Raw genomic sequence first — 24,334 nt, forward strand, 5'->3', positions numbered from 1 at the left:
TTGTGTAGGTGCAGATGCATACACACAAATTCCCTTCCGTTTAAATCAGCACTCACTCCATTCTCTGCTCCTGGTGATCCCTGCCCTTCTTTACAGAAACAATGGACACATGACAGAAAACCTCAGGTGTAGCAAAACTAGATGTATTTAATAAACAGATCAGACAACTGTGTTATACAAATACTACATAAATAAATAAAAGAAATTACTTCATTTACACACAAACTGTAGTAAAAAAAACGTAGATGCATAAAAAAGGGTCTCCATTGAGGGTCTGTCATACAACGCTGGATTTCATCCTAAATCTCTATGGATAGAAAGAAGTACGTATTGCAATTTAATGTGACTTATAATTTGTCATGTGAAGCCTGTAATTTATCATTATTTTTAGTGACCCTGTGGAGACATGGTTCATTGACACAAATTTGCCACGCAGTAGACACATTGTTTGTTTGGTCCAAACACTCTGAAGCAGAACAAGGGCTGCATCAACCAGTAAAAGCTGCATGCGAACATAACTGGATCACGGCGATAGGCAAGTACACTTTCACGATGATGAAAAGAAAGCTCTCCCTCCTGAGAGATGGTTCCTTGCTGCCGGGTTCATCTCCACACATTCCCCCGAGCGGTGGCCCCCCGTTGGGCCTGGGGACCCACCCTCTTGACCTTTGGAGCCTGGGCCTGGGTCCTGTCACCCCCCACAGGCTTGGAGGGCAGACTGCGACGGTCTGCATCTGGCATGGCCGTCTGCTGCACGGAGACAGAGGAACAACATTGGAGCCATTTGGGTGGTTGTGGCCGTGTGCCACAAAACGCTGTCCTTTAATTCGATTAGATTAGATTCAACTTTAATGTCATTGCCTTCCAAGGCAATGAAAAGCATCCTCTGCATTTAAACCAATCCTAGTTACTTAGGAGCAGGGCAGCCATAGTGCGGTGCCCGGGGATCAACTCCAGTTCTGAGGCCAGTGCCTTGGTAAAGGGGCAATTTAGACTCTCCAATTAAAACCTTGATCTTGACATTTGAGGTGGTGGTCTAGTTGACAATTTTCAACTTAGAATCCAGTAAAATATTGCTTGTAAGGAGAGGAAATGTATAAAACAAAGATTAATACAATAATTTAAAAACAATTCAAGCACTTTAAAGTAACCTGATAGCAGACATGCACAGCTATATTTTTTCTAAATTTTATGACTGCCAAGGACTCTCAATGACTGTGGAAGCCCCGGGAGAGGGTATGTTTTGCCTGGGTAGGGTCTTTGCCCCTGTGGTCTGTATCCACAGGGACAGGCAGTGACGGAGCGGTGTCTCTGGTTCCCCCCACCTCTCTCTTGCAGGCCTGGCTCAGCTTCTGCTCCAGGTTTCCGTGGGCAGGTCTATCTCCTTGGCCATCAACTGCCCCCTGAAGTGAGCTTAACATAGCAACAGCAGAACCCAGTCAGTGCTCGCACAGTGCTTCCACAGACTCTTTCACACATTTCCTGGATTGTGAGTACTGTTACCGACAAAAACTTAAACTTACCCCACTATAAAAGAGCTGATTCTACATTGCAGCTTAAAAATATGCTTAGGCAAGTTTTATGACATGATGTACTAAACATTAGTCGGTCAGCCTTTTTGTGGGCCCTCCTCTTGGCAGTCATAGAATGGATGTTTCATCCAAAAACAAGCAACACTGTATTTCAAAGCCATACTTTTCGATTTCCCAGTTAAATAAAAGCATTTGTCCCTGTGTCCCAGGTTTTCTGAGTTTCCATCTGTATGAATGTGCCCTGCAACAGCTCGGGTACTGAGAATCAAAATTCTGTCCTGAAAGAAAGACTTCATTTATTTCTTGAAAATGTTATTTGTATTCTCCCCCGGTCATGAACGTGGGTCAGATCCTACAGCCTCAGACCTCCACCCGCACCCTTCCCTGCTGACCTGGTCGCTTGGCCGGAGAGCATGGAGGCTAGGAGCTCCTCCAGTGACGGCGCCGCCCTGTCAGGTTGGGAATGGTATTGCGACAGGAGGCAGGAGAGCTGGCTCAGCATTTGGGGAGACAGGGCTGCATATGTAGGGTAAAGAGCACAAACTGTCACCTACCTGAGCCAACCATGTTCTGCGAGCATAGACACACAAAAGAGCAGAGAGGGGACACAGCTCTGAGAGCTCTCAAGAAAGGAAAATGTTCATTGTATTTTCACTAATTCAGTGTGAGAAATCAGTTAATCTAAACAAGTTATCAACAGGCTGTACTGAAATGAAATTGAATGTGATGTTCCACCTGAACTCAAATGTATGTCTACAGTTGCACCTTTATGGGCCGTTATGTGGGGAACTATGACCGTGTCTGAGAGAGCCTGAGCAGGGAGGTGCCTGGCACAGGACCTGCTGCGTGGAGCTTGGTGGCTGCGGAGGGCGTTGGGTGTAGGAAAGAGACCGGCTTCCCTGCTGGGGCTTTGGCCTGCTCACTGTCCCAGGGTGCACTGGGGCCTAGGGTGAGGGGGGTGGGGTTACATGTGGGAGGGGGGGGAAACACAAACAGGTGACCTCACTCGCTGGTTTCAGCAGACACCTCAGAGCCAGCAGGATATGACCCAGTGGACCCACCTGCCCTCACGCCCGAGGTGCTCTGGCCTGCAGGAGGCTGCCCGACGTCCAGGGCCGAGGAGTCCACAGGCTCGCCAGGGGAGCGGTCCAGTAACTGAGGGAGCACAGCCACCATCTTTAATCACAGCAACTCGACAAAATGCAAAGAAAGGATGAAACGGCTGCACGCGCTTCAAATTCTTTATTCCTACATGACAAAAATACTTACACATATTAGCACGGATCATCAATTCTGGCCCTCAAATCCGAATCCAACCCTGGTTTTGTTTTATCCCAGTAATTAACAGAACAATTGACATGGGGACATTGACAGTGGCTCACCTTTGTGATGTAGTACTGCAGTTCACTCTGTCTGCCCCCCCCCGAGGTGTCGAGATTCTCTGCTTGAGTGGTGGGTCCCAGGGGTCTCCGCTTGGTCCCTACGCCACCCTGGGCATCTCCAGGCCTCCCCAGGCCTTGTGTGACGTTGCTGCTCTTCCCTGCCACACTCCCTCCTAACCCCCGACTGAAACCTGCATTAGCCTGACTCACAACAGTGCTGCTGTAGCTGGTGTCTCTGAGCGACTCTGTGCCAGACGCATTGAGGCTCTGAGCTGTCATTGGCCCACCAGCCTCCCTCTCATGTCCCCCCCATGAGTGGCCACTTGTTCCCATTCTCTCCCTCCCCAGCCTGCATGCTTCATGGCCAACAGGAAACCCTCTGTCTCTGGCTATGCCCAGCTGCTCCCCCCTCTGGCCAGCGCTCCTGGTCAGAGGCAGAGAGACTCCCCTGTTTTGGCCGTACCGGTCTTCTCTTTCCCTGGCAGTGCTGTGCCCACTCTCCCCCACCCTGTGGCCCCTGTTCCCCCCCGGCCCGTAGCCACTGGGCCCCTCTCTCTCTGTGGAGGAAGAGTATCCGCTGTGCCCCATGCTGCCTGTGTGGACCCCGTACCCAGAGTTCTCCTCTCTCTCAGAGCTGTGTCCCCTCGCTGCTCGCTCTCGGTCTGAGCTGTAGCCTCTCTCCCTGCGGTGCCCCTTCACCTGGCGCCCTCTTTCCACGGCGTACCCCTTCTCCTCTCCTCTGCTCAGTGCCTTTTCAGACAGCTCCTCCATCTCACAGCTGCCCAGAACTGAAAGAGCACAAACCACAAGAAGCGCCGCTATTCAGACCGAGTCTCAACTTTATCACTCTCACACTCGCTCCTCAACCCTGCTTCTGGTGGGGTTCATAAGTATTTGGACAGCGACACAATTTTAAATGGCTGTAATATGGATGTATGGATTTTCAATTTAACTGGATTGGATTTAATTGGATATTTACATCCATAAAGAGTGAATTGCATATGCATTACAGCCCTTGTGCCACTGTGCAAATACTTAAGGATCTCTGTAGCCAATAAACAATTAGGTTGCTTTTTCTGTATCTTTTCCCTCTGATTTAATTTGAGTTTAATTGGGTCAGAGTTTGTTTTGTTTTGTTTTTTTTGGGGGGGGGGGGGGGGGGTGTAATATGGGGAATGTCAGATACATTTGAAAATCACTAATGAGAACTTCACCATAGACTGATAGCTGATTTCCAGTTGGGGCCTTCTCAAGCTAGAGATACTACAAGTCATCAGGACCAGGCGAGTGGCTAAGGCTGCAGATTATAACTGACACATCCAGCATATTCACATTCCTGCTACTCCAATCAATATGCAACACACAACCATTTAATGTGTGGCCTCAGCTTAACATTATCCTAACCCCCCCACTGACATGGAAGGTCAGGAACAGATATATATAGCTGGTTGCAGGTCTTGCATAAGCCAATTACAGTACATGCAAAGTCACAGCTAGCAATATGCTCTAACTGACAAACCATTTGATCTCCCTCATTCCCAGGTAACTTGAAGTACAGAGGGGACCAAAGGTCTAAGACACTACTAAGAACTTCATCATTTGTTAAGGGCTAATACAAATATGGTACTTGGTTTATATATTTTATCCAATACATTATTTAAAAAATAATATAAGTTAAAAAAAATCTTTTTAAAGTGTCTGCCTTTATTGAAGGTAAAAAATGTGTCTGCCTTTTGCCTTGATTACTGCCTTCACTCTGCTTGGGACTGATTCTGCCAGCTTATGTAACACCTCACCATCCCAGCACTCTCTCAACAATTCCTGTATATGATCAGTTGACGTTACTTGGTGTTTCGCATCAAATGTTTGATTGGGTTCAAGTCGGATGACTGTGGTGAGAATAGCTCCTGATAAATCATGAAAACAATCAGTTCTTGGTAGTGTCCTTGGACTTTTGGTTCACGCTCTATCCAAGAGAGAACACATCCCATGAAATATAAATCTAGAGCTTATAATTGCTTATTAATGCGCAGGCTCAATGAGACACAGGTCCTATGGGTTTGAGTACTGCAGTGAAGCAGGTGGCAGCAGGATAATCCTTTAGAGGGACTGATTCCTTGCAGATGACCTACTACCATAAGGCCGGTAAGCTGATTGGATTATGAAGGTTTTATGAAATAAAAGCCAGAAGAGGTTAGCAAGCAATGAGCGCTCCTCTCATAACCAAAGAACAGAGTGCGGAAAAGTCAGTAATTCATACTACCCAATGGCTTCCCTGGACCCCTTTACTAGATACACTGCAATTCCATGACATGCTTGGTGAAGCTGTGGAACTTTCAAATGGATTACACATGTGAAATCAGGAATCAGTGATACAATATATAGACAGGCAAAAACATAGGCTTGGCTGCCCATGGGGGAAAAAGCTGCTCAAAAAATAAATATATAAATGGTTTCATCTTCTCATTCCTCTGTCATTTGATAAGAGAAATAATCAGAGAAATAACTTCAACTTAAAAGAACAGAAATATAGATGAGAATGATTCCTGTAGAGCAGTATGTGAGCTGGGATGTGGGAGGCGACGGTTCAGGTTAAGGTCAGAGAAGCGGCGTCCTGGTTGAATGGCATGACCCCTGACCTGTAGCGGTGATAGTCCTGGTTGAATAACGTGACCTCTGACCTGTGGCTGTGGTATCATCCAGCAGAGGCTCCAGGGGCCTGAACGAGTGGCTGTGGCTGAGCAGCAGACTGACGTCAGGCTCAGGAGCTCCAGGTTGGGCCAGGGGGCCACAGGGGCTGCTGTCCTGGGAGGAAAGGTCGCCTCTTGCCTCCCCCCTCTCCCGGGACAGCTGGAGCCCGAATGCTTGGGGGACATCTGCAAGGGAAGGTGGGAAGATGAGGGACTGAAACATATTCTTCACTGTCAGAAACGTGTAGTGTGGTTTTGTGGTAGTGTGGTACTGCATTGCCTCCACCCCCCCCCTCCCCCCAAACATCTGAGGGTATGTATGTCCCTCCTTTTGCTAGAACTATTTCATTTTTAATCCTTAATTTGACCAGGGGAGGTCCATTGAGAACATGTTTTTCTTTTTCAAGGATGCCCTGGGAGAAATGCCTTAGAGAACAGCTGCAAGTGGGGAGAGCGAAAGAGAGAACAGGGGTAAAGCCCCTGGACCACTTTTTGGGGTAAGGTCCTTTCTCAAGGGCCCTTTTTCATTTAGGGACCTGACTTTCTCCAGATTTCTCCAGATGCAGGACTTCATTTCTCTTGTGTGCCCACCGGGGGCTCGAACCAGCAACTCTACAGTTGCCAGGTACCAACTCTACCACTAGGCACCCTGAACTAATTGAAGGTCCTCTGGTAGGTGCAAGCCTGGTTTTGTGTAAATGAGAGGGCAGGTTTGTGCCTTATGTGGACCAGTGGCAGTACCTGACGTGGGCCTGGACTCTGGGCTAGCATCGGTGGAGCCTCCGTTCAGCCTCAGCGGGAGCTCCCAGCCTCGGCTGCCACTGTCCCCCTCAGAGGCACACCAGGACACGGCCCTGTCGCACAGGAAGGACGGGGAGCCGGCTTCATCCATCTGTGAGGACGAATGTGAATCAGGCAGTCACACGAATGTGAATCAGGCAGTCACACAAATGTGAATCAGGCAGTCGCACGAATGTGAATCAGGCAGTCGCACGAATGTGAATCAGGCAGTCACATGAGGGTAGATCCTCTACTGGGTAGAATAGCTCAAATGAATGCTCTCCTTCATTTCCACCCCTATCTCATTACATCATTACATTATATTACATTACAATCATTCAGCAAATGCTCCATATCCAGTTTAGTGATGAACAGTGATAGAGAACATCAGTGTTCATGCAAGTCATGCTAATACGGTCATGCTAATAAATCACAATAATCTATATGGGGTTTTGCTGGGTTACGGTTCATCACTAAACTGTCACGCTAATAAATCATAATAATCTATATGGTGTTTTTCTGGGTTATGCTTCATCACTAAACCATCACGCTAATAAATTATGCTAATCTCTGCGAGGTTCTGCTGGGTTACGGTTTAAACAAACTCCTCATTGCTATAATTCCCACAGCACACTATTCTCTCCCATCCCATTCATTCCAGCACTGGGTCAATAAGTATTTATTTGGGATTAAAATACTCGGTACTCGAATTGACCATGCCAGATGCAATTGAGCCAAACAAGAGGACAAGAAGGCACTTATTGAGAGTATTCCATAGGTTCCAACACACCAGACAATCTCAGTAAATTGCACTTGAAGCCAGAACAATGCGGTATTAGCCCCAGGTCTGATTCACACCTGGCCCTGGAGGGTGAGCAGCCTCAGGGCCTCGGCCCAGTGAGAGCGCATCAGCTGCTGCAGCCTCGTCACCAGCTCTGTCCGCTGGGCCTCCAGCTTCCTCCGCCCGGCCTCCAGGACCACCACCTCCTCCTGCTTCATGGAGACTCTGCAACACCAGGGCACGGTTCCCGCTCTTTACAGCGCATCACCTTCCAGGACATTTTCGAAAGGCTTCGTGTAGCCGTTTCACCAGCCAACTCACAAACACAAAGGTTTCTTACTTTAAGCATTTACAGAGAAAAGATTTTCAGCATTTATGAACATCGCTCATGGAATAGTCCCAATTCAGTCACTTCAGGAAAGTCTGCATACTGGAAATCCATCTATTTTTCAAACTTGAATCTGCAAAATATACCAGCAAACACACCTTGCAGGTTTATTGAATGTATTTTATTTTATTTATTTAAAATTTTCAATGGCCACTTGACCTTAAGCTGGAATTTCCCAACTGTAAATTCCTCCTAGCGTATTATTGGCATTTAAATTTCATTTAATTTCCCGAAGTGACTGAAATGGAATGGAATGGTCCACAGCCGAGTGCCAGAGACACAACGCACACACTTTTTCTCGTATTCCTCTGTGACTTTGCGCAGACGTTCTTCGCGCTCCTGCAGCTCGGTCTTGAACTGCGTCAGCTGCGCAGACAGCTCTCGTTCGTGACGGGCGCTCAGATCCAGCAGCTGCTTCCTGGGACAGAGCGGAGACGAGGAGCAGAACAGAATACACATCCAGGGTCAGACGGCATGGGAAGGGCTGCGTTTCTGAGGTACTGCGTGTCGGTGCTTGGAGCTACTGTGCCTGTGATGTTCTCTTAGGGAAGCGCTGGTCTTAGCATTTTCCTCCTGAAGGGCAGCCAGCCTCTCAGTCACCTGCTGCTCCACTGACAGCTTGTGCTCCACCTCCAACTGAGAGCACTGCGACTCAAAACGAGCCTGAAAATAACACACACACAAATACACACACACACACACGCAGAAAACGCGCACACAAATACACACACGCACACGCACAGACACACATGTACACACACACACACACACACACACACACACACACCAGCAGACACACACATACGCACCAGCACGCACACACACACATACGCACTAAATTAGTTCTGCTCTTCCATGGGAAAATACAGCACATCGGTTCACTCTGATCAGTGTAGATGCATCATGAATCTACTGTCATCAACTGTCTTCCTCCCAGCTGAGGTGAATGGAGTCACCTGGTCCAGGGCCCTGTCCATGCGCACCCCGTCCCTCTCCCTCCGCGCCTCCTCCAGCTCCCCCTCCAGCCGCTGCAGACTCCTCTGCACCTCCTGCAGCTCCCGCTGGGCCTCCTGCAGCTGCTGGGCCTCCCGCTCGCGGTTGCTCTGCGGCACAGGGGAAAAGCACCAACATCACCAACCCACCCAGGGGCTCGTACCCTGGACCCTGAGGCCCAGAGCAGGGCTGCAGCGGCGAGCTAAACACAGGAAGCCTTTTGATTACAGATGACGCTGCACGTATTTCAGACGTAGGCACAACTGCTGAAAAGCTTCAGCACTGTTCTACGAGCAGCGATAAGCAGCTTTAAACGTGTCAGTGCTTTTGGAGAGCGAGGCAGAGCGGGCATTGAGCCCAGGATGTGGCATGCGTGCCGCCCTCTCCTCACCTGCTCACGGCCCAGCTGGGCCTCCTGCAGCCCCACGCGCTCCTCCAGCTCACGCTCCCGGCCGGCCCAGGCCTCTCTGTGCTGGGCCAGGCTGGCCTGCGCCTCCTGGGCCTGGAGCCGGAGCTGCTCCTCCACGCCCCGCGCCTCCTCCCTCTGCCGGGTCTGCTCCTGTAGTTGTGCACTCAGCTCTGCCAGCTGCTGCTCCTGCACACACACACACACACACACATACACACACACACATATACACACACAAACACACACATACACACACACACACACACAGTCACATACACACACACACACACACATATACACACACAAACAGTCACATACACACACAGTCACATACACACACACACACATACAGTCACACACACACACAGTCACATACACACACACACACACAGTCACATACACACACCCACACACATACAGTCTCACACACACACACACACACACATACACATACAGTCACACACCCACACACACACAGTCACATACACACACCCACACACACACATACAGTCACACACACACACACACACACATACATACAGTCACACACACACACACACAGTCACACACACACATATGCAGTCACATACACATGCACAGTCACACACACACACACACACACACACACACACATATAGTCACAAACACACACACACACAGTCACACAGACACACACACATAGTCACACACACACATGCACACAGGCGCACACACACACATGCACACAGGCGCACACACACACACACACACACACACACACACACACACACACACAGTCACACACACCCAGTCACATACAGACACACACATATACAGACACACAAACAGTCACATACATACACACACACACACACACACACACACACACACACAGCCACACACATGGTCACCACTGCACTATAGGTTGTGTGTGCCAGCATACAATACAAAATCAAAAGGCAGCAGAGAGTGTGCATTCATCAGTATGTATGATTTAATGTGTGTGTGTGTGTGTGTGTGTGTGTGTGTGTGCATTTTTCATGCATTACTTTGATACGTGTGGGTATGTATACGCCTTTATGTGCGTTTCTTGATGGATGTGGACTCTGTAAGTGTATGTATTTATCGGTGTGTGTGTCTGTGCACATGTAGCAGTGGCTCACCAGCTGTCCTTTAGAGATGCGCAGCTCCTCTGCACGTTTCTGCTCTCTGTCCAGAGTCTCAGCCGCCTGGGAGAGGGACTGCTCAAAACGCACCAGCACCTGAGACACACAGCGTCAGTCCATTCCCCTGCACATACACACGCACATACACATGCACACACAGACGCACGCACACACACACACACACACACACGCGCGTGCACACACACACACACACACACACACAGACACACACACACACACACACGCACACAGACACACACACACACACACACACACACACACACACAGACACACACAGACACACACGCGCACACACAGACACGCAGACACACGCAAACGCACATGCACACGCACACACACACACACATGCGCACACACACACAAAGAGACACAGAACTACGCTAGAGCCGGGCTACATTTCCTCACCTCCTGCTGTTTGAGCTGGGCCTGCTCTGCCACCTCCTTCTGCTCCTGCAGCCGCCTCACTCCCGCGCTCTTCTCCTCCTCATGCCTCCGCCAGCCCTCCACCACCTTGGCCAGAGTCTGCGTGGAAGACCATTCACTGAAAAACCACCGCCTCAAACATAACCGTCTCTTTCAAAACAAACAAGACAAACTGAGCTGAGGGAGAGAGGGATAGATAGGGTAAGATAAATGAGGGAGACGGAGAGAATAACTGTAGGCACTAGTCTCTGCTCCTCACAAGGAATGGGCACCGTTTGGATTTAGCCAATACTGGTAATAAAACATACTTTTAAAATGGTACAAATGCCGAAAACGGGCGCCTGAACCGACAACTTTTAATTAAAGAGAAAACAACAACATTAAAGAATGTCTTTTTATTGGAAAGGCAAAACAATTAGACAATATAATTGTCTTATTTACTTCTAATTTCTTTTTGGCATTTTGACCCAGTTAGATAGCTTTAGTGGACAGAGTGAGAGTAACCTTAGCTAGGGAGGAAGGGAGGCACTAAAACCGGTGTTGCGATTTGGTCAGTTATGTAGCGGTCGTAGGCAAACCAGTACCAAAGTGCTACTGGGTTTCAGTACCCAACCTGACTCCTCACCCACCTTGTCTAGCTGCTCGATCATGATGTCCTTCTTCCTGTCAGCTGACACAGCGAGGGCCAATTGCTGCTGCAGCTGCAGTGCCTTGTTTTGTAGAACCTGGATCTGTTTCTCATGGTGCTAAAGAACAGAGAACAACACACTAAGGCAAGACTACTATACAGATGTACACACCAGACCTGAGTCAAATACTGAGTCAAACACTTGAAAACACTGCAAAATGAAAATGTTGCTACCCAACAAATACAATAGCAGACAGTAATATTGACTGACAAATTGATACACAGGGAATTTTGAAATTCAACAAATTAAAATTTTCTGTAACGTTTTTTTTTTTTCTCAGATTTTCAGCAGTAAGCACTGAGTCACTGAGGATGGCTGAACAGAGATACAAGCTTATCCGTGAAGTTCACAAATAAATGTCTGAAAAGGAACCATGTTGCCAAGATACTTATGATTTAATGGCCAGTATCTATTTGAATCACTTTGAGAAACTGACACACCGTTACATTTAATGTATTTAGTTTGTTTCTTGAGTGTTGGTCACTTTCATTCTGACTTCAAGACATGGCAAGGTATTTAAGCTCTGCCAGGAATTTCAGAACTACAACTGTACATTTCAAAACAGACATTTCAACAGTGAGGATTCCACTGATAAATTGCATAAAGGCAGAAAAGATATGGTTATAGTTAGAATGCAAGTTAGAGGGCAAGGAGCAATGCGTATGAAACAGGGTGCTAGAGAAGGGTGGGAGACAACACGCACAGTTAAGTGTGCTGAAGGAGAAATGGCTGCTGGGGGTGAAGAGGTGGTGACAGAAGAAGAAGACCTGGGCAGGGTGATTGGGAGACTGAGGGATGTCTGCTTTAGGGACAGGGTTAAGGGTCAGGTTAGGTGTACTTCTACTGATGCCCTTGAGCAAGGCACGGGCCTCAGAACTGGAGTTTGTGCCCAGGGGCTGCACTATAGCTGCCCACTGCTCTTAAAAACAATGGGTCAAACCCCAGGGGGTTCAATAAAGTATATCTTATCTTACTGGCTATCAGTCAGGATGTTGGGGTCAGGGGGCAGAGTCAGCTCATTTGGGAAGACATTGGAGAGGAAGCCAAGAGAACACTGCCATGCCATCGCGGTGTTTAAAGGATGCGTGGGGACCTGCCAACATCAGGAGCTGTGTGTGATTGTGTGTGAACACAGTGGTGTGAGCTCTCTCTCCACTCGGCCTAATGAGATTACACAGCTAAATGGAGCGGCCCTGCAAGCTGATTAGCTCCATGTGAGACTGGCTGGCAGTGCAGTGTCTGTGTGCCCAGCAAGGTCAGGCCAGGAGACCGGGGGACGACAAGGGAGGGAAACGGCCCCAGCAAAAACAGATCTCAACAGGTGAATGCCTTGTCGTAGCTTGGTACGACGTGATTATACCCAAAGAGACCGAGGGGGATAAAGTAAACAGCCCAAGAACACATTCTGTAATACTGACTCTAATTGCTAAAGTAGACTAGATAAGTCTGACAACAGGAGCAGGGAGAGACAGAGAGAGACAGAGAGATACAGTGAGAGAGAGAGAGACAGAGAGAGCGCACGAGAGAGAGTGAGTGAGTGAGTGAGTGAGTGAGTGAGTGAGAGAGAGAGAGTGAGTGAGTGAGTAAGAGAGAGAGAGAGAGAGAGAGAGAGAGAGAGAGAGAGGGAGAGGGAGAGCCTGTGTCTCTCTCTCCCTGCCTGTCTCTCTCTCTCCCTCCCTGCCTGTGTCACTCTCCCTCCCTGCCTGTGTCACTCTCCCTCCTGCCTGTGTCTCTCTCCCTCTCCCTGCCTGTCTCTCTTACTCTCTCTCCCAGCTGGCCTACCCTGATGAGCTTGGAGCCAAACTGTATTAGATTGAGTGGCAGCCGCTCAGCAGGCCGTAGGCGGAGCAGCAAAGCGGCTTTAACTGAGCCCACTGGCCGCTCCTGAGATGACTGCATTAAAGATATTACAGTTAGTCTCTTGGGCTAATTAGAGAGTGGCGCGCTAAGCCTGGCTGTGGTAGACAGCAATAGACAACAGGCTCCCTGAATAAAGCGCAAATCAATTGTAACATGTACATTATTTATATTAAGGTCGTTTCCAATGGTGAAATGATAGGAAAGCCGTATAACAGTTCAACAAATATCATACCTGATAACCTGGATGCAGTCTGCAGGTGTCTGACTGAGCAGAGTAGTTGCTCAGTCAGACAAGGACTAAAGCTTGGGCTTCTTGAATTTGTAATGCGCTACATTACAAACACACATTTTTGACCACAGCTAAGCCTCTTCCACCTACCGAGTGAGCGTGCAGTGTCCCCACCCCTAAAGCATGACATTACAACAGCAGCACGGGGTCACATGACCCCCCACACCCAGATCAACACACAACTCACTGTGGGCAAGAGACTATTCACCTCCTGCAGAGTCCACATCTTCTGCATCACCACTGTCCTAATTCACCATCATTCAACACTACATTACACTCTCAACTGCTGCTTGACGTGAATTTCCATAACTTCCAACGCTATTGCGACATTACTATTGATCAGGAAACCCCAGATATCAAACTCAGGAAGACAGAATGGGCTGTGGGAGACACTGCTTTCAGCTAAAAATTTGGCCCAATCACAATATAGGCCTGTGATGACACTGACAAATAAATGCTTCGACATTTCAAAAAGGATCATCTGGAAGGAAACCTGTCCGTGGCCAGCAATGAGGAGGTGAAAGATGAGGAGTTGGAAACTAAGGCGGTAGGACATGAGGAGTTGGAAGATGAGGAGGTGAGAGATGAGGAGTTGGAAGATGAGGAGGAAGGACATGAGGAGTTGGAAGATGAGGAGGAAGGACATGAGGAGTTGGAAGATGAGGAGGAAGGACATGAGGAGTTGGAAGATGAGGAGGTGAGAGATGAGGAGTTTGTTAGATGAGGAGGAAGGACAAGAGGAGTTGGAAGATGAGGAGGAAGGACATGAGGAGTTGGAAGATGAGGAGGAAGGACATGAGGAGTTGGAAGATGAGGAGGTGAGAGATGAGGAGTATTGAGAAGATGTGGAGGAAGGACATGAGGAGATGGAAGATGAGGAGGAAGGACATGAGGAGTTGGAAGATGAGGAGGTGAGAGATGAGGAGTTGGAAGATGAGGAGGAAGGACATGAGGAGTTGGAAGATGAGGAGGTGAGAGATGAGGAGTTGGAAGATGAGGAGGAAGGACATGAGGAGTTGGAAGATGAGGAGGTGAGAGATGAGGAGTTGGAAGATGAGGAGGAAGGACATGAGGAGTTGGAAGATGAGGAGGAAGGACATGAGGAGTTGGAAGATGAGGAGGTGAGAGATGAGGAGTTGGAAGATGAGGAGGAAGGACGTGAGGAGTTGGAAGATGAGGAGGAAGGACATGAGGAGTTGGAAGATGAGGAGGAAGGACATGAGGAGTTGGAAGATGAGGAGGAAGGACATGAGGAGTTGGAAGATGAGGAGGAAGGACATGAGGAGTTGGAAGATGAGGAGGAAGGACATGAGGAGTTGGAAGATGAGGAGTTGGAAGAGAATTAAAGTTAGCTGTACCTTGCGCCGCGCTCGCTCCCTCTCCAGGCTGTCCCGCAGGACCTGCGTTTCGGCGGAGAGCTGAACGCTGTCAGGCCGCAGACGGGAGTAGCGGGGGAAGAGCTCCTCCAGGCCGCTGAGTGACGAGGGCGGTGACAGGTCAGTCAGTATGGGGGCCCTGACACACAGAGGGGACAACAGTTACCTCAAAGCCTGTCACCTGCCCAAAGCCGGTCAGCAGACATCAGCTCCTGTAAACGGACTCCCAACAGCTACAATATGGCCATTTACACCAAGTCCACAGATTCAGAGATTTCAGTGTTGATGAATTCATTATTTGATGTATGATTAACGGTGACTCTGTTCAAATGCTACATGGTAAAACTTGCTCCTTGAGGGCCGTGACCACACCACATGAATAGTCCACAGGTGAATGTGATGTGATGTAACCTGTCTATTAGTATTATGAGTTTAGTGCCTTTTGTAATGAAAGTAAGTCAGTCCCTTTTAAATGATAATGCCCCATACAATCCCCTCAATCAGGCTGTCAAATTCATAAATGAATCCATACAGAGCCCTAATAATCACAGAAAATGATGATGAAATTATGACAAAGAAAAACAATTCAAGTGGAAAAGAGTAGAATCTATTGATGCCAGTGTGTCAGTGGCAGTGTTAACTAGACTGATATCAGTGTCAGAGGAGGATGAGACTGGGTATGCTACCTGATCAAGTGCGCAGTGCTGTCACTCTCAAATGACTCGTTATCCTGTCGCAGCCTCTCAGGCAAGGTATAGCTGTTCAGAATGGCGGTACCCTCTGTAGGAGAAAACAGGGTATGTGGGTAAGAAACTGAAAGCATACCTTCAGTTTACTCAAAACATCAATTACCATAGCATGGACAGACCTTATTGCAGGGATCAAGAAGAGCGCATTGATTTCTATGTGATTCTCAAAATGACTACATTGAAGATGCTGGCCTCTAGTGGTTAACATAGAGTACTTCCTACAGACCTCCAAAAGAAAAACAAGTAAGGAATGAGTGGGAAGATTTATAATTAATTAGAGAGATGACATGGGCAGAAACTTATCAGAAATGCCACATTACAACTGCTGTAAAATGTTTAAATATAAATATATTTCCTGAAATCAAGAAACTAAGAAAATAAGCTGAAGCAACATCTCATCACAAGCCACCAATCATAAACATGCTTAACTCCAGAACTGTTCAATTTGAATATTTACTTGAGACAGGCAATTTCCAATATTAACCTTACATAACACAAGCATTTTTAACAGAGCACGTGATTTAGATGAAAAGGTATAAGGTCTAAAAAAACTGAAATGGAAATCTATCAGATCAGAGACAAAGGGTGTGAATTTGAAGCCTGAAAAGAGAAAGACAGAGGTAAAGACAGTGAAAGCTGTGCATGAAGAGACGGACACTGCAGAAAGACTCACGCTCAGACTCTGGGGGGTCTTGTGTGGCTCTCAGCATGGTCTGCAGGTGACTGCGCACACTCTCCATATCCAAGATGTGCCTTCTGCCATTCTAACACACAAACATACGCACGTACACACCCGTTACTATCATTCACACCTCCATCTCTTTGCTTCTTCATATGGTCTAATGATCTACTACACATTGCTATTAAACAGCTGACACTCAACAAAATTCATCAGCAATAGAAATATAATTAATTTGACAAAATATACATTATTTTTGAGGAAGAGCTACTTTACCATACTTTATTATGGGCCAAAAGTGTAACACATCCAGGTTTTCTTCCAATTGCTCTGCCATGTACTTTTCAGAGTCACAGAAACGATCTTATTTCATGAAAATATGATGCACAATATTGTGATGGTTACCTAAAACAGAAGGTCTAGCTCTGTCCATCTCCTATCTTCTACAGTCTACTATAATTGAGATCAGGTGCATTTGTGAGACAGCAGTTACCGGCACTGTGGCACACGTGCTGTCAACCCTGGTCTGCAGGTTGAAACTCATGTCCTCAGCCAGCTGCCCCAGCTCCAGGCCCTGGCCTCTCTCCTCACCCTCCATGGGCCTACCCAATGCTGGGTCACCCACGCTGGGCGACAGGCAGACCGGGGGGGTGGCTGGCGAGCCTGAGGCAGCCTCCCTGCACTCTTCCAGCATCTTGGAGAATGATGAAGGCAGCGCTGGACTTGAGTGGAGTGCCGTCACTCTCTCACTGCGCAGGTCAGGAGATGAGAAGTTGAAAGTAACCTGCCTAGTAGAAAAGAAGAAGAAAAGAAAAACTCACAAACCAGTATTGACAATATTGGTTTGTCATGTGAGCACAGTTTCTTATGTATGAGTGATGACAAAAACTGTGAGAGAGACCGGCCAGGCATACCTGGGTCGATTAAGGTTCTCAGCGCTAGACACCTCTAGCGCTCTACTCCTCTGCAGGGAAGAGTAGAGTCTGGCTGTCACCTGGCTGGAGGAGGCCAGGGCAGGGAGTGGTGAGGATGGCCAGGAATGGGCCAAGGAGGTTGGGCAGTGGGAAGAGGAGGGGAGGGGCCAGTTTGACTGGGACAGGGTTAAGAAAGAATCATTGGCAGAGTGAGGGGGCGAAGGGGGAGCAGAGCCAGGCAAAGGTTCCACATCACTCAACAGGTCTTCATTCTTCAACGAGGACATCACTGCATGTAGAATTAGACTTTTAGCCTTTTCCGTTAGAGAAAAATAACTTACAGTCTAATATAATACAATAATCTGATTTTATGATGTATAGATTTCAGCCGTTAAGGCGGCAATCAAGTAAAGTTAGCCATATTCCCGATTAGCATAACACACAATCTATGCTATGTAGCAGAATCTGCTTATATGGATACTGTAACTACCTAATTTAGCTAGTAACTTAACTAGGGCAGAGAGTGTATTCATATTTCAGATTAGCCACTGTCTGACATGTAAATACTCGATGTGTTGCTGATGCTAATTAGCTAGATGGGTAACTTCCCTGCTGAAAAATCCAGCTATGCCAGCGTGACCAGCTTGACCAGCTTGAAAATTGAGCTGGTCACGCTGGCATAGCTGGATTTCACAGCAGGGAAGTTACCCATCTAGCAAGTATTTTCGTATCAGATACTAGCTAATCTGAAATGTGCAGAATATAAGCAGGTTTAGCTGGTCAACCACCATGGCCAAGTTGGTCTAGCTGGGTATGAGCTGGTCAACCATGTCAAGGTCGAAACTTGTCTGAACTGGTCAACCAGCTAAATCATGTCGAGTTACCAGCTGTTCCAAAATCTTTGGCTGTTTTTTTCAGCAGGGTTAATTTTGCTAAGAACAACTGAAACAGTGGCAACAAAATATAACTGAGGTTAGACAAAGCTAGCTAGATTATGCACGACAATGACAGCATTTTTGCCAAATGACAGTTAAATTATCAGCTATGTAAGGTTAGTATCGGTGTCGAGCTAATCGGGTAATGTTATCGACGTTAGCCAACTTTAATGAATTGCATAAACACGCCAATTAGTGTAATTAAATATCCTTTGCATGCTAATTGAAAAATAATGAGTTAAGTAGCAAATTGATCTTGGATAGAAAACGTTACTTCGCGTGCTCAGTTTGCGTAGCTAACGTTAACTGTGCAACTGTTTACTTAGCTAACTTAGTCTAACTTACAGAAGCTAGCTAACCCTACAGAAGCGTCACTTTATTAGTCTAGTCTAAATAAATGACCTGGCTGAGTGACCGCATTGCTTAACGACAAATATATATGCTGAGGAACGAATATGCTCACCGGGAGTACTTGGGAAACTCTCCAGATGATCACTCTTAATCCCCCTCTGTAACAAAAGAAATCCCTTGAAGAAATTCGGTTAGAGACCAAACCCGACGACAAATCTCCCGGTTTCGAACGCGCCATAGCAACTGCGCATCCCCTGGACTACAAGTGACGTCATCAAAGGGGGCCAAACAGACTCTTCGCATAAGCATAAGGAGGTAGACCATTGAATGAGGTGGAAACATAAGGGAGGTAGGTAAACAACACGGCGGCACTTTGTAAACTTACCTGATAGGTTAGATTCGAATATATTACGTGTTACTGTACCAGCATTTAATTCTAGAATGTGTGGTTACTGTAACCTCATCTGGAAACCAAAACTGACCTCACACATTTGTGATCAGTTTATGGCGAGGCAAAAAGTATTTTCAGCACAAATATCCCATAGGCTATCCTTCTTAGCTGTGTTCAAACAGTAATCCCACCACCACACTTTATCCTGCTGCTGTCATATTTACTATAATTGGTGACCACTGCAGACTAGTGTTGGCACCTGACAGTGCCTTCCCAAGAAAGTCTTATGTTCAAAGATTTTCCATGTGTCCTCCAATTAATATTTTTATTTAACATGGATCAACTTTACATCAACACAACACAAAAAAAGTCACAGAAAATGGTGTAACCCTACTGTACAATAATACAACAAATATTTTATTTTGTAGAATACAACAGGGTTATGTTCCTGCAAATCAGTCAATGTCAAGACGCATTAAACAATTTCAAGAAACATGTTGAAAACAGTTGCCAGTATGCCATTCTATACATAAAAATAATCTTTTTTGTACACATTTAAAGAAATGCATTATTACCACACTGTTTAGACATCAGTATTGCATTAATCACCTTGGAGGGACAGGAACTCATCACACCCTGGTTATAGCCCATACCTATGTATAAATGTAGTGTTATTTGAATGCAATCTATCTGATTAGTAAAAACAACTATCCTGTATTTCTGTTTCCAAGCAACATGTAACAAGATAACCAATCCGTACATGGTCTGCAAAGGCCACAGTTGACTCAAAGCTCCCATATTACCTCCTTGTTATTTATAATAAATAAATAATACCTCATATTATTTAACAACTATGAAAGCTACTTGAAATTATGTAACAAGTTATTAAGTTCCAAACTGAAATTCTGTGACACAAATGCAAAGGAAATCGATAAAGAAAACTATTTCTAATTAGCATTATTTTTAAAGGGGAAAACTAGGAAACAGACTACAGGATTATTTGAATAGACTGGTACAAGATTAAATATTAAAAGGAGTTTTTATATGTTGTGGAGTAGCATATTTAATGCTAAGCATTTAATACTGGAATCTGATATTGTATGTATCATAACAAAGTGCCATACTAACACAAAAAAGGAATTCAAATTAAAATTAAAATCTGGCAGTATTTCTTACGACTCTGAACTCTTAGACCCCCAAAGCTCTGAGAGACGCACTGTTATCTACCATTTCACAGTGGGAAAAGCATGGCCCACTCTTCAGGCAGCGAAAGCAGAATCGAGTACTGCAATGTGGGCACACAATATTTGGGCAGCCCCAACCAGTATGAGTCAGAAGGGCTTTGCAGCGAGGACAGGCCCGAAAGAAGGGACATCTGAACACTGAGCTGGTATTGGCAGTGATGGTCTGATTCGACATGAGAGCAGCTCGGACTGCGCACCCAGGAAGAGTGCAGGAGCTGCCCCCGGTCATCCCCTTGGGCCACTCACGCCTGCAGGCCGAGCAGAACTGGTACACACGCCTTAGCTCTTCGGAGCAAGCGGAACACACTGAACGTTGGCTATCAATTTTCTTACCACTGCACTTCTGGCAACGGGGACACTATGGACAAGAAAGGGCGGCAAAAAGACACACATTTATAACCATAAGGACATTTACACTCCAAAAAATATGTAAATGTAATAAATGTTTTATTTATGTAATAGAACAATCTTCAAAAAAGTGCAGTATCCCATTTGGTTCTTAGAAAATGGATGTAGGTTCTTAGGAGGCAGCCTAAATAAAAATATCTGAATAGCTACTTCAGCTAGTACAGCACATCTGATGACCTTGTGTAGCCACTTAAACTACCTCACTTAGTCCTGCTAAATGTTGTAATTGGGTTCTTAATTCTGTATTGGTGTAACAGGAATTATAGGAAGGTGGTTACCTGTAACATTGAGCCACTCATAATCCCAGACACGGCTGAGGTGGGAATTCAGAAATATGTTTGGTAATTTACTGAAAGGAAAAATAGTGGTTTAGATAGGGTAATTATAATTGCCTAGAGGCAACGCAAAACACCCCTTGATATTTTGTTTATCTGATATTGATTTTGCAGTGATGCTGTTAATATTGAAGAGTCTAACATAAGTAGGCTAACATAGGCAGTCACAACTAATAGACATGTAGTTGAGAGAAGTAAAAATACCAACCATTTTGCCCTGCCCATTTTGAAAGCATATGAATTCAGCAAAACTTTAAAAAAATTATTGGCAAGACAGGTACTAGATAAGGCACAGCCTGTGAATAGTTGCCTATGTCTTACTCAGTCGTAATCAACCAAGGTAAAATTAAAGGAAGCAGCAGTAGCTTTGATGAGCAGGTGGCTTCTGACTACTAACTTAACCTGCTTTTAGTGCTTTTATTTAACAGTTGGCTGATTTCTGATGGATCCCAAAAGGGATGTGTAGACAAAATCATTTCCATACCTTATTTTCTCCTCTTGCTAACAGGTGAACCGTTGACAACCTTCAGTGTTGCTCGCTCAATGCAAAAGTGAAAGCAAGTATATTTGTTTCCTCAATCACTTTGCTTTCACTTTCTCTCAACTTATTTTTAGCCCCACAAAATAAATCCTTCCCTGACCTAAAACGCCAACATTGTACTCCTTTCCAGTGTTTTATTTTAGGTCCCGTTATCCATAAGAAGATGTTTGTGGTTGTAAGTACTGAAAACAATCTCCATCCAGTTTTACATGTCCATTCTCCAGTGCCTCTCCTGAGCTTTACTGAGAACATGCTGTTTAAGTGTCTGCATCTTTAAGGCTCATTAATATCAACCTCTGTTCTCTGTTCTGATCTAATTAGCTCCAATGAACTGGCCTGTGCCAATCTATTGGATTTGTCCTGGCTACAAGGTGGGCCCTGCTGAAGGTGCACATATTACATTACATTACATTACATTATTGGCATTTGGCAGACGCTCTTATCCAGAGCGACGTACAACAAAGTGCATACCCATAACCAGGGATAAGTTCGCTGAAAGACCCTAGAGGTAAGTACAATTTCAACTGCTACCTGTACAACAAAGATAAGGACAAGGGCCATTTTTTTTTTTTTTTTTTTTTTTGAACAAACAAACAAACAGAGCAAAAGTCACCAAAGTTAACTATCCAAACACTGCTTACCTAGCCAACTAAAATACTGATACACAAGTCACAGAGACAACAATTAAGGTTCACAGGGAGGTAGGGAGGGATGGGGAGAGGTGCTGTTTGAAGAGGTGTGTCTTCAGCTTGCGCTTGAAGGTGGGGAGGGATTCTATAGTTCTGACCTCAACGGGGAGTTCGTTCCACCACCGTGGAGCCAGAACAGACAGTAGTCGTGAGCGTGAGGTGGAGGTTCTGAGAGGGGGAGGTGCCAAGCGGCCTGTGGAGGCTGAACGAAGAGGTCTGGCAGGGGTGTAGGGTCTGATGATTTTTTGCAGATAAGCTGGGGAAGACCCTTTAACTGCTTGGAAGGCTAGCACCAATGTTTTGAATTTGATGCGAGCCATGACAGGCAGCCAGTGGAGGGAAGTAAGCAGGGGGGTGACGTGTGAGTATTTGGGAAGGTTGAAGACCAGACGAGCTGCTGCATTCTGGATGAGTTGGAGGGGTCTGATGGCAGACGCTGGGAGGCCAGCCAAGAGGGAATTGCAGTAGTCCAGGCGGGACAGAACCATCGCTTGGACCAGGAGCTGGGTCGAGTAGGGGGTGAGAAAGGGGCGGATTCTCCGTATGTTGTATAGGAAGAACCTGCAAGACCGGGTCACCGCCGCAATGTTCTCGGAAAGGGACAGTCTGCTGTCCATCACCACGCCGAGGTTCCTTGCACTGGGTGACGGCGTGAGTGTGGTATCCCCGAGGGAAATGGAGAGATCCAGATGGGGAGAGGTATTAGCAGGGATGAATATCATTTCAGTTTTACCTGGGTTGAGCTTTAGATGGTGGTTGTCCATCCAGCTCTGGATGTCCCTCAGGCAAGCAGAGATACGGGCTGAAACCTGCGTATCAGACGGCGGGAACGAGACGAAGAGTTGGGTATCGTCCGCATAGCAGTGGTAGGATAGCCCATGTGCAGTGATCACAGGGCCAAGGGAGCGAGTGTAGAGAGAAAAAAGAAGCGGGCCAAGGACTGAGCCCTGGGGAACTCCTGTGGCGAGGGGCCGAGGTGTCGATACCGAACCAGCCCAGGCAACCTGGAAGGAGCGACCAGAGAGGTAGGACTCAATCCAGTCCAGGGCTGTGCCACAGATGCCCGTTGCTGACAGGGCAGACAGGAGGATGGAGTGATCCACAGTGTCGAAGGCAGCAGAGAGATCTAGAAGAATGAGGACAGAGGAGAGGGAGGCTGCTCGTGCGGCATGAAGTGACTCACTGACGGAGAGGAGCGCAGTCTCTGTCGAGTGGCCCGATCTGAAGCCAGACTGATGGGGGTCTAGCAGGTTGTTGTTAGAAAAGAAGGAAGAAAGTTGAGTAGAAGCGGCTCGTTCTATAGTTTTAGAAAGGAAAGGAAGAAGAGATACCGGGCGGTAGTTCTGGATGATGGAGGGATCCAGGGTAGGCTTTTTTAGCAGCGGAGTGATGTGGGCCCTCTTGGAGGATGCTGGAAAACAGCCGGAAGACAGGGAGGAGTTGACAAGGGAGGTGACAAATGGGAGAATGTCAGGTGTGATAGTTTGGAGAAGAGAAGAGGGGATAGGGTCAAGGGCACAGGTTGTAGGGCGGTGGCAGAGCAGGAGTTGAGAAACATCAGAGTCTGTAAGGGGGGAGAAAGTGGAAAAGGAAGGGATGGGCCTAGAGGGGGGGAAGGGCACAGTGAGGGGGGCGGCGGTTGTAAAGGATCTGCGGATGACTGCGACCTTCTCATCGAAGAAATCAGCAAAGTCATCAGCAGTGAAGGAGGACTGAGGAGGAGGAGGCGGTGCGTTGAGGAGAGAGGAGAAAATGGAGAAAAGTTTCCGGGGGTTAGAAGCAGAGTTCTGAATTTGCGTTTGATAGTATTTTGCTTTGGCGGCAGTGACATCGGAAGAGAATGCCGCCAGGAGAGACTGGTAAGTCATGAGGTCGGAAGCGTCTCTGGATTTCCCCCACTTCCTCTCCGCTGCGCGGAGGCTGGCCCTGGAGGTACGGAGGGTGTCAGATATCCAAGGACTGGGAGGGGATGTGCGAGGTGGCTTTGAGACAGGGGGACAGAGAGAGTCAAAGGCGGAGGAGAGAGATGAAAGGAGGGTGGCAGATGCAGAGTCAGCGGGGAGTTTGGAGAAGGATTCGAGAGGGGGGAGTGAGGCGGTGACGGTGCTGGCAAAGGAAGAGGGTGAGAGGGAGCGGAGGTTACGGCGGGCTGAGGAAGTGTGGGAGGGAGGAGGGGGAGGAGGATGGGGAGGAAGAGGGAGGGAGAATGAGATGAAGTGGTGATCAGATGTATGCAGAGGGGTAACCGTGAAATTGGAGCATGAGCAGTTCCTTACAAAGACAAGGTCTAGGACATTGCCCGCCTTGTGGGTTGGAGGAGAGTGTTGCAGGGAGAGGCCG

At 47.1% G+C, this 24,334-nt stretch overlaps 2 protein-coding genes and 1 long non-coding RNA gene across 6 annotated transcripts; 1 reads left to right on the plus strand and 2 right to left on the minus strand.

Moving 5' to 3' along the window:
* Positions 1-127: 127 nt before the first annotated feature.
* cntrob (centrobin, centrosomal BRCA2 interacting protein) lies at positions 128-18,651 on the minus strand. 4 transcript variants are annotated; one of them, XM_061233445.1, is made up of 22 exons: positions 18,499-18,651; positions 17,101-17,389; positions 16,680-16,974; positions 16,181-16,271; positions 15,445-15,538; positions 14,741-14,897; positions 11,174-11,290; positions 10,527-10,643; positions 10,098-10,196; positions 8,938-9,141; positions 8,510-8,656; positions 8,083-8,216; positions 7,846-7,971; positions 7,243-7,390; positions 6,346-6,496; positions 5,596-5,790; positions 2,915-3,702; positions 2,594-2,687; positions 2,372-2,476; positions 1,925-2,048; positions 1,326-1,413; positions 128-747 (listed from the first exon to the last, which is right to left on the minus strand). In XM_061233445.1, exons 2-22 carry the CDS (start codon positions 17,385-17,387, stop codon positions 604-606), a joined length of 3,705 nt encoding a protein of 1,234 aa, XP_061089429.1. In that variant the 5' UTR covers positions 17,388-17,389; positions 18,499-18,651; the 3' UTR covers positions 128-603. The 4 variants fall into 4 exon arrangements, 3 of the variants coding, with proteins under 3 accessions (XP_061089429.1, XP_061089427.1, XP_061089430.1); XM_061233443.1 differs by having other exon boundaries at positions 128-750; XM_061233446.1 differs by lacking the exon at positions 2,372-2,476 and having other exon boundaries at positions 128-750.
* LOC133123148 (uncharacterized) lies at positions 18,564-21,411 on the plus strand. The gene is made up of 2 exons (XR_009708205.1): positions 18,564-18,735; positions 20,015-21,411. It is a non-coding gene; the product is annotated as an uncharacterized LOC133123148 (long non-coding RNA).
* si:ch211-284e13.9 (uncharacterized protein LOC566600 homolog) lies at positions 19,089-21,434 on the minus strand. The gene is made up of 3 exons (XM_061233447.1): positions 21,249-21,434; positions 20,708-20,778; positions 19,089-20,379 (listed from the first exon to the last, which is right to left on the minus strand). The coding sequence occupies exons 2-3, from the start codon at positions 20,726-20,728 to the stop codon at positions 19,966-19,968; spliced, it is 435 nt and encodes a 144-aa protein (XP_061089431.1). The 5' UTR covers positions 20,729-20,778; positions 21,249-21,434; the 3' UTR covers positions 19,089-19,965.
* Positions 21,435-24,334: the final 2,900 nt, after the last annotated feature.

The sequence above is a fragment of the Conger conger genome, chromosome 3 (assembly GCF_963514075.1).
Source record: "Conger conger chromosome 3, fConCon1.1, whole genome shotgun sequence".
In the NCBI taxonomy this organism is placed as follows: domain Eukaryota; kingdom Metazoa; phylum Chordata; class Actinopteri; order Anguilliformes; family Congridae; genus Conger; species Conger conger.

What these genes read in the sequence shown, in the direction of transcription:
- cntrob (XM_061233443.1), bottom strand. Translation starts at nt 17,387, where the DNA reads ATGTCCTCGTTGAAGAATGAAGACCTGTTGAGTGATGTGGAACCTTTG. An exon ending in AGAGTCCAGGCCCACGTCAG is followed by an intron (nt 5,791 to 6,345) that starts GTACTGCCACTG and finishes CTTCCCTTGCAG; the next exon opens with ATGTCCCCCAAGCATTCGGG. An exon ending in CACCTCGGGCGTGAGGGCAG is followed by an intron (nt 2,477 to 2,593) that starts GTGGGTCCACTG and finishes CCCTCACCCTAG; the next exon opens with GCCCCAGTGCACCCTGGGAC.
- si:ch211-284e13.9 (XM_061233447.1), bottom strand. Translation starts at nt 20,728, where the DNA reads ATGAGTGGCTCAATGTTACAG. An exon ending in TGAGTGGCTCAATGTTACAG is followed by an intron (nt 20,380 to 20,707) that starts GTAACCACCTTC and finishes TCTTGTCCATAG; the next exon opens with TGTCCCCGTTGCCAGAAGTG.